The sequence below is a fragment of the Malaclemys terrapin genome, chromosome 12 (genome assembly GCF_027887155.1).
Source record: "Malaclemys terrapin pileata isolate rMalTer1 chromosome 12, rMalTer1.hap1, whole genome shotgun sequence".
Taxonomy (NCBI): Eukaryota; Metazoa; Chordata; order Testudines; family Emydidae; genus Malaclemys; species Malaclemys terrapin.
Window position 1 is genome coordinate 37,023,556 of NC_071516.1, and position 9,347 is coordinate 37,032,902.

The window sequence follows — 9,347 nt, forward strand, 5'->3', positions numbered from 1 at the left end:
CTCTGCCAGGCGTTCAGGCAAAATAATAAATAAATAAATAAATAAATAAATAAATAAAAAATCACTACAATTACTAAAATCTTTCCATAAGTTGTATCACAGAGATGATAGTTATTTAGTGATGGAAATTAAGTAAATGGCATTTTTTAAAACGTAAACCGTGACAATGTACATCAGAAATAACCTCCATAAATGAAGGCTGGGTTACTTCAGTGGTTCTTGATCATGTGCAAAAGACAGAAGGGTTTTATTTAGCATCACCTCTTGTAGGTGAGGTCCTGCCTTCAGCCATTTCACTCAGCAGCCACAGGCAAGACACTGGGAGCTGTTGTCAGTTGGCGGCTGCATTTGTGTGTTCTCTCTGTGTGCCATACCAGCTCTGCGCAGGTAGCTGATTCAGTAAACCTCAGTCTAACTGCTCAAAAAGACCACAGACTCGGTATGACACTCTGCACCCCATATTCACCATAGTGATATGATTACGATATTATTATGATGCATCTTGTACAAAATATGTCATGTGAGGTGTCAATGGGAAAGTTATGGTTTGCTGAATAGGATTATTCTATTTGTGTGCATGTATTATTATTGTATCTGTAGTTATGAATATAGAGTGTGCAGCTGTATTTCAAATGTGTTTACTCCTAGGTTACACCCACAAGCTAGTTTACATCCAGTCTAGTCAGCACATTGTGAGTGGACTATTCAAGGTAATGGCCCATCATCAAAAACAATGGGTTATGGGATAAGCTTAAACTCACCTGATGGGCTTTCCTGTGGATGCTTCCGCCAGTATATAAGTAATGGCTGCTATGACTCATCAAAGCATGCACAGGCATGTGACTAGACCATGTGATTCTGGACTCCATCTTGTACTGGTACTTTTCCACAAACTGTGCTGGGAACTTTGCTAGGAACAAAGAAATTCCCTCCACATGGCAGAAGCTATAAAAAGGGGAAGTGACAACATCACTAGGCCTCACTCCCCCTACAACTCAACACCCGGAAACACCTTGGAAAAAAAGACTGAACTGGGGATGTAGTCCAGGCTGAAGGGATTTCTAGCCTGTGTATGGAAGATTGGTGGACTGTTTGTACCATCAGGGTGAGACACTGCTCGATGCAAATCCTGTCTAGTTTATAGAATTTAGATGGCATTTTTTTTATTTCTTAGGTGATCTACTTTGATCTGTATTCTATACTTATAAACTACCTTTCTGTAGTTAATAAATCTGTTTTATATTTTTTTTTTACCTAAAACAATGTTTAGTTTGAAGTGCAAAGGGAAATCTGCTCAGGAACAGGGCCCGGTGCATTATCCTCTCTACATTGAGGGAGGGGCAGACTGGGTAATAAACTTACACTGGTCAGGGTTTTGACCAGGGCAAGACGGTACAGCTCTCGGGTCCTAGGGTGGGGGCTGAAGCTTCTCTATCATTGAGTGACTGGCAAAGGCATTCATGTAGCTGCAGCCAGGTGTGTCCCTGCCTGTGTAAATGCTTGTGTGAGTGCATGATCAGGAGAAGTCTGCAGCTTGTCACAGCATCACAGTGAGTATGGGAGTCCAGGCTGGGGTACAGAAGGCTCAGTGGTATCCCAGTTCCAAGTTGCACCTTGGAGTAGTCTGTCACACTTGGTTCAGTGGTGAAGGCACTCAGCCAGGTTTATTGTCAACGAAGCATGGCTCTCGTGCCCTATACGTACGACAGCTACAGGAGCACATGTATGCCCATTACAATGGACTCGGCTCAGTGAGAAGTGTGATTTTCCACTCTCCCCTCGGCTGAACCAAGACACCCCTTCTGTGACCTCTTTTGATGCACTGATACAAACAAGTTACATATTGCCCCTCTGATGTGGTGAGTTACCACCCTTTACCTTGTACTTGTTGGTTCCATCAAAACATCTCTATCCATCACACTGTCATACAGACCTTATCTTTAGGCAGGGTCAGTATGTACCTGTTATCTTCAGGGAGTATTTTCCTATCATCCTTTGTATTGGGGTGTTCTGGTACCGTGCTTCTGGAATGTGTTTGCATGAGTGCCCTGTACCTAGCACTTCTCAGCAATGTGTCTGTTTTTGCAATAGCAGCCCTGTTCTTGCCAAGTTCTGTGAACTTGCAAGCAGCCATGTTTTGTAACAGGGCCTGACTTCTGCCTATAGCCTGACTCTTGCTAACTTTGCTTTATATCAGCAGGTCCTGATTACTTTACTTCAGGCCTTAGTCCTCATACCAGGCCCCTTATACCAGGCCTTATGTCTCAGGTTTTCTCTTTCTACTGCAGGAGCAAATGAAAACAATAGTCCCGTATCACGCCCTCCTTCCCTCAGGGAGGGACTGGCCAGCACCCATCACTAGTCAGTTCCTGCTCACAGCCAGGCCTATCTCATAGAGTCAGAGATGGAGATCGGTCCCTGCTCCCTCCCAGCCCCCAAATGAGCTGGGCTTTCCCCTGCTAGCCCCTCCCTCCAGTAATGGGGCATAGGAACATAAGAACGGCCATACTGGGTCAGACCAATGGTCCATCTAGCCCAGTATCCAGTCTTCCAACAGTGGCCAATGCCAGGTGCTTCAGAGGGAATGAACAGAACAGGTAATCATTAAGTGATCCATCCCTATCGTCCAGTCCTAGCTTCTGGCAGTCAGAGGTTTAGGGACACCCAACGCATGGAGTTACATCCCTGACCATCCTGGCTGATAGCCATTGATGGCCCCCATCCTCTGTTACCCTTCCAAGGGTTTCACTGTACTGGGGTGGTCTCAGGAATTCCCTGAGGCCACGATACCTTTGTCTCATAAGTGACTGACACAAGCAGTTCAAACACACAAAGCCTTTTATTAACACAAAAATCCCTATTGCAGTTAGCTAGAAACACCTCGAACCGCAGTGACATACAATCAGAGGTGATGCTGAATGGGCAGCTTCCCGCTTCTGATGGCCAGTCATTTGCAGGTCATCTGGGGAGAATGATTTGTGACCACGGCTCTTGCTAGCAGTTCTCAATCAGCGTCTCCTCTCTCGCTCCTTCTCTCTCCTGATTTGGTTTCCTGGGTCTTGTTTATCTTCATAGTTAAGACTTTGGACACACACCAACATTGTGGTTAACCACTTGAGGCTACACTCCATGTCATGACCTGCTGCTTTACCACTTTTTGCTATTTTTCCACAAATTTGATTTTTTTTTTGCCATAACTGGCCATCTAAGTGACTTGTACACTTTCAGTTAATGGTGGTAAAGGTTTCAAAAAGCAGTAATGCTTGTTTTCTGTTATCATCCCGCAACTGATCTAGTTTTTTTAGCCCAGTTATACTTTTGGCCTTCACAACGTCCCTGGCAATGAGGTCCACAGGTTGACAGTGTATTGTGTGAAGAAGTACTTTTTCTTTTTTGTTTTAAACCTCCTGCCTATTAATTTCATCATATGACCCCTAGTTCTTGTGTTATGTGAAGAGGTAAGTAACACTTCCTTTTTCATTTTCTCCACACCAGTCATGATTTTACAGATCTCTATCATATCTCCTCTTAATCACCTCTGTTCCAAGCTGAACAGAACCAGTCTTTGTAATCTCTCCTCATACGGAAACTGTTCCAGGCCCCTAATTGTTTTTGTTGCCCTTCTCTGTACCTTTTCCAATTTTAATATATATTTTTTGAATTGAAATGACCAGAATTGCACACAGTATTCAAGGTGTGGGCATACCATGGATTTAAATAGTCACAATGGAGTGGGACAGAGGTGACTGAGCCCACAGCAACTCATTATCCTCTTCCTGGCCAGCGTGGGTTTGTATCACAGTATCTAAGTGACTTGCATAACCAAATTCTATTGAGATCTGTGCTAGGTTATTCACAGTGGCCTAAATGAATTAGGCACTAATCTGCCAATGGGAGTTGGATGCAAAATTTCCATAGGCTGTTCTGAAAATGACAGGCTAAATCATGCCTAAGTTCTGCAGCATGACTTTCCTGAAGGCCCCCTTCACCTCTTTGTTCCTCAGACTGTAGATGATGGGGTTGAACATCGGGGTGACGACTGTGTACATGAGAGACAGAACTTTGTGGAAGGTTGGGGACCGCTCAGCTGATGGTGACACATACATGATAATGATGGTCCCGTAATACAGACTCACCACCAGCAGGTGAGAAGCACAAGTGGAAAAGGCCTTCTGCCTCCCAGCGGAGGAAGCAATTTGCAGGATGGCTGAGAGGATAAGAATGTAAGATACAACGATGAAGAGGAAAGGGACCAGGGAAACCAGGGAACAGGAGACCAGAATGATCATTTCTGCCAAGGGGCTTTTTGTGCAGGACAATTTGAGCAGCTCCTCCATGTCACAGAAGAAATTATTAATTTCATTAGGGCCACAGAAGCTTAGCTGGGGAACCATCCCCACTGCTAATGCACTGACTGAGAAACCAGTTATCCAGGAGGCAGATACCAGCTGAAGGCAGACCCTGAGGTTCATCATAACATTATAGCTGAGTGGGTTGCATATGGCTAGATAACGGTCAGAAGCCATGATTGCAAGTAGGAAACACTCAATACAAGCCAAAGCACTGAAGAAGAATAACTGTGTGATGCAGTCCCTGAAGGACATTGTCCTGTCCTCGGCCAAGAATCCAGCCAGCAACCTGGGGGCAATGATTGAGGTGTAGCAGGTGTCCAGGAAGGACAAGTTCCCCAGGAAGAAATACATGGGGGTGTGAAGCTGTTGATCAGCCACAACTAGCACAACAATGAGAATGTTCCCAGCTAGGGTTATAATGTAGATCACCAGAAACAGCAGGAAGAGAAAGGTCTGCAGCTCCGGGGTATTCCTGAATCCCAGGAGCATGAATTCTGTGACAGACGTTTGATTTCCCCCTTCTGCATCTGCCATGAGTTTTGTCTAGGGGAAAACCAAACAAACCGTGAAGGATCTTTTGGAAAGTATGGAGTTAAATGTTCATATTTTGACATCACTCTATTCCACGTATGTCCTTCTGGGTACTTTTAAAGGGTGTCTGGAAAAGTTCAAATCTTCAAACTGAATTTGATATTTTTGGAGAGTGTGTTGAGCTCTGTTTCAGATCAAATCACAAGAAGAAAGAAAGAAAGAAAGAAAGCCTGGCTAGCTCAATTGGTAGATCATCAGACTTTTAATTTGAGAGGCCAGGGTTCAAGTCCCTGCTCAGGCAGAGGGATACTTTCCCCCTGTGGTATCTAGAGGGGGAGGGATAGCTCAGTGGTTTGAGCATTGGCCTGCTAAACCCAGGGTTGTAAATTTAATCCTGGAAGGGGCTGTATAGGAATCTAGGGCAAAAATCTGTCTTGGGGTTGGTCCTGCTTCGAGCAGGGGGCTGGACTATGCAACCTCCTGAGGTCCCTTCCAACCCTGATATTCTATGAAAAGAGAGATTTTGGCCAAAAATTGGAGTTGCAGTGCCTCCTGAGATATGTAGTTTGTGCCTCGTGTCTCCATTCTCAAGAAGCTTGGATTCCCCCATCTGGATTACATCTTCCATAATGCAGCAGGATCAGGGACTCCATATTGCACAGCTACCCCTTACTAAGATGGGAGTCAATGATGCATTTTGGGAGATGGATCAGGAATCCTAGCCTGTAGAGGAGAATGGGGACACTTGGAACAAACGACAACTCCCAGGAGGCACTGCAACTCCTATTATTTAGGTAAATTCTCCCAGTCCTTAGACCCAGTCCCCAGGTTGCATCCCCATTTACCAGCAGGCTCAACCAGGTTCAACTTCTCTTGCAAAATTTCCCATGGGAAGCTGTGACCAGGGTTGAACATAGTGTCCCAAACCAGCCTTTCTGAAACCAAGTATCATTTAATCTCAACAGCAGGAATCAAAGCACAACACAACAATGGGGTTTTGTTCCCAAAGCAAACAGCCAATATTCAGCTGCCTTACCTGAAGTTGTGGTAGATTGAACTTATCCAGAGATCCCACTTCTAGCTCTGAGGGAACCAGTCTCTATCCCTGCACCCTCTGAGCTCCAGTGGCTTGGATTTCCAATCACTCCCAAAGCTCTTTGTTTCAGATTCCCACCTGTTGGCCCTCCTGTCTGCAGTCACCAGGCTGGTGGTGGTAAAACTTAAAAGGCACTGACACCAGTACTGCCCTTATAGTACCAGTAAATGTGGCTATCAGATATTACTGTCTGCTTTCCAGCCTACGTAGTCTCCATGCCTGCTGAATTTAACTTCCTAGCAACCCTATAGCAAGCCACACAATAAACAAACAGAACATATAGTATTCATAAGATAGTACAGGCTTCTCCCAAGTCCCTCACAGTCAATCAGATGTTGAGGAGCTGGGACTTGGTTGTCGACTTACAACACCTTTTAGCCGGTGTTGCTATCTAGTTATATGCCCTTTTCCCATTCATTGCTATTGTTTTCTTCCTGACCCTTTTGTGCATTGCTTTGATTCCCTCAGTGAAAAGGAAGAACAACTCCCTCCGCTACCATTTTGAAATATCTGTTGCATAAGCAAAAATAACATGTGAATCTCAAGTGGGTTATTAATCTGGTAAAGCTTTAATGATGAAAAGGCTCTAGAGAGATTCCAGTCTTTCTTTCTTTCTTTCTTTCTTTCTTTCTTTCTTTCTTTCTTTCTTTCTTTCTTTCCATAAACAGTCAATGAAAGTACAAAAAGGTAAATATGATTTTCAAATTGTACATATTTCCAAATATTGCATGCTACATGAGGTCTCCAGTATAGAAGCCTGCTCAAACCTAATTCTAAAGCCCTGGCCAAACTTGGTCAGAGCACAGTCAATGCAAACCCCAGCCCATGAGTGTCAAGCTATTTTCAGACCTGATCTGACCCTAGCTCAGCATTTGTTGTCGGACACTGCTGGGTTCAGGTTGCCTTGAATGGTACACTGAGGTTTGGGACTGTGGGTGTGCGCTGAGGAGTCTGGGGTGCAGAGGAAGCTCAGGCAGTGGATGTGGAGGAGGTGAGGGGGAAGACCCCCAACCTTGGCCTCAGAGACACATGATAGGCTGAGAGAGCAGCATGGTCAGGGAAGCCACTCCACCACCCTGCCCACTCAAAACAGCTGCCTCGCTGGCTCCCTGCTGCCTGTGTCTGCAGCTGCTTTTACACAACTAGTAGCACCTCTTTCCCTGGAGGAGAAACAGCCCTCTTAACCCTGCCCAAAATGACATGGCTCTGCCCGACCCCCCATTCACCACCCAACCCAGCTCCAGACCCCACCTCCAGGCACCCCTCTCCCCATCCTGAGCAGGATTGGAGGAGGTGCAGAGTCTGGGCTGCCCTATGTCATGGGTGTGACTTTTCATCCCCCACACAAACCTGACACTTGTCATTGGGTCCATCCCGAACCCGATGCCTGTAGTCGTGTCCTGTCAGGTTTGGGTCAGGCGCAGGGCTCTACTCCAGTAGAACAAAAGAACATAAGAAAGGCCGTACCAGGTCAGACCAAAGGTCCATCTAGCCCAGTATCCTGTCTACTGACAGTGGCCAATGCCAGGTGCCCCAGAGGGAGTGAACCTAACAGGCAATGATCAAGTGATCACTCTCCTGCCATCCATCTCTATCCTCTGACAGACAGAGGCTAGGGACACCATTCCTTACCCGTCCTGGCTAATAGCCATTAATGGACTTAACCACCATGAATTTCTCCAGTTCTCTTTTAAACTCTGTTATAGTCCTAGCCTTCACAACCTTCTCAGGTAAGGAGTTCCACAAGTTGACTGTGCGCTGTGTGAAGAAGAACTTCCTTTTATTTGTTTTAAACCTGCTGCCTATTAATTTCATTTGATGACCCCTAGTTCTTGTATTATGGGAATAAGTAAATAACTTTTCCTTATCCACTTTCTCCACATCACTCATGATTTTATATACCTCTATCATATCCCCCCTTAGTCTCCTCTTTTCCAGGCTGAAAAGTCCTAGCCTCTTTAATCTCTCCTCATATGGGACCTGTTCCAAACGCTTAATCATTTTAGTTGCCCTTTTCTGAACCTTTTCTAGTGCCAGTATATCTTTTTTGAGATGAGGAGACCACATCTGTACGCAGTATTCGAGATGAGGGCGTACCATCGATTTGTATAAGGGCAATAATATATTCTCCGTCTTATTCTCTATCCCCTTTTTAATGATTCCCAACATCCTGTTTGCTTTTTTGACCGCCTCTGCACACTGCGTGGACATTTTCAGAGAACTATCCATGATGACTCCAAGATCTTTTTCCTGATTTGTTGTAGCTAAATTAGCCCCCATCATATTGTATGTATAGTTGGGGTTATTTTTCCCAATGTGCATTACTTTACATTTAGCCACATTAAATTTCATTTGCCATTTTGTTGCCCAATCACTTAGTTTTGTGAGATCTTTTTGAAGTTCTTCACAGTCTGCTTTGGACTTAACTATCTTTAGCAGTTTAGTATCATCTGCAAACTTTGCCACCTCACTGTTTACCCCTTTCTCCAGATCATTTATGAATAAGTTGAATAGGATCGGTCTGAGGACTGACCCTTGGGGAACACCACTAGTTACCCCTCTCCATTCTGAGAATTTACCATTTATTCCTACCCTTTGTTCCCTTTCTTTTAACCAGTTCTCAATCCATGAAAGGACCTTCCCTTTTATCCCATGGCAGCTTAATTTACATAAGAGCCTTTGGTGAGGGACCTTGTCAAAGGCTTTCTGGAAATCTAAGTACACTATGTCCACTGGATCCCCCTTGTCCACATGTTTGTTGACCCCTTCAAAGAATTCTAATAGATTAGTAAGACATGATTTCCCTTTACAGAAACCATGTTGACTATTGCTCAACAGTTTATGTTTTTCTATGTGTCGGACAATTTTATTCTTAACTATTGTTTCGACTAATTTGCCCGGTACAGACGGTAGACTTACCGGTCTGTAATTGCCGGGATCACCTCTAGAGCCCTTTTTAAATATTGGCGTTACATTAGCTAACTTCCAGTCATTTGGTACAGGAACCAATTTAAAGGACAGGTTACAAACCTTAGTTAACAGTTCCACAACTTCACATTTGAGTTCTTTCAGAACTCTTGGGTGAATGCCATCTGGTCCCGGTGACTTGTTAATGTTAAATTTATCAATTAATTCCAAAACCTCCTCTAGTGACACTTCAATCCATGACAGTTCCTCAGATTTGTCACCTACAAAAGCCAGCTCAGGTTTGAGAATCTCCCTAACATCCTCAGCCGTGAAGACTGAAGCAAAGAATCCATTTAGTTTCTCCACAATGACTTTATCGTCTTTAAGCGCTCCTTTTGTATCTCGATCATCAAAGGGCCCCACTGGTTGTTTAGCAGGCTTCCTGCTTCTGGTGTACTTAA

At 44.5% G+C, this 9,347-nt stretch overlaps 1 protein-coding gene and 1 non-coding gene across 2 annotated transcripts; one reads left to right on the plus strand and one right to left on the minus strand.

Annotated features, from left to right (window-relative positions):
• Nucleotides 1–3,938: 3,938 nt before the first annotated feature.
• LOC128847152 (olfactory receptor 1020-like) lies at nucleotides 3,939–4,886 on the minus strand. The gene has a single exon (XM_054046506.1). The coding sequence runs from the start codon at nucleotides 4,884–4,886 to the stop codon at nucleotides 3,939–3,941; it is 948 nt and encodes a 315-aa protein (XP_053902481.1).
• A 225-nt stretch (nucleotides 4,887–5,111) lies between these two features.
• Nucleotides 5,112–5,184, plus strand: TRNAK-UUU (transfer RNA lysine (anticodon UUU)). Its single transcript has one exon. It is a non-coding gene; the product is annotated as a tRNA-Lys (tRNA).
• The last annotated feature ends 4,163 nt before the right edge of the window (nucleotides 5,185–9,347 follow it).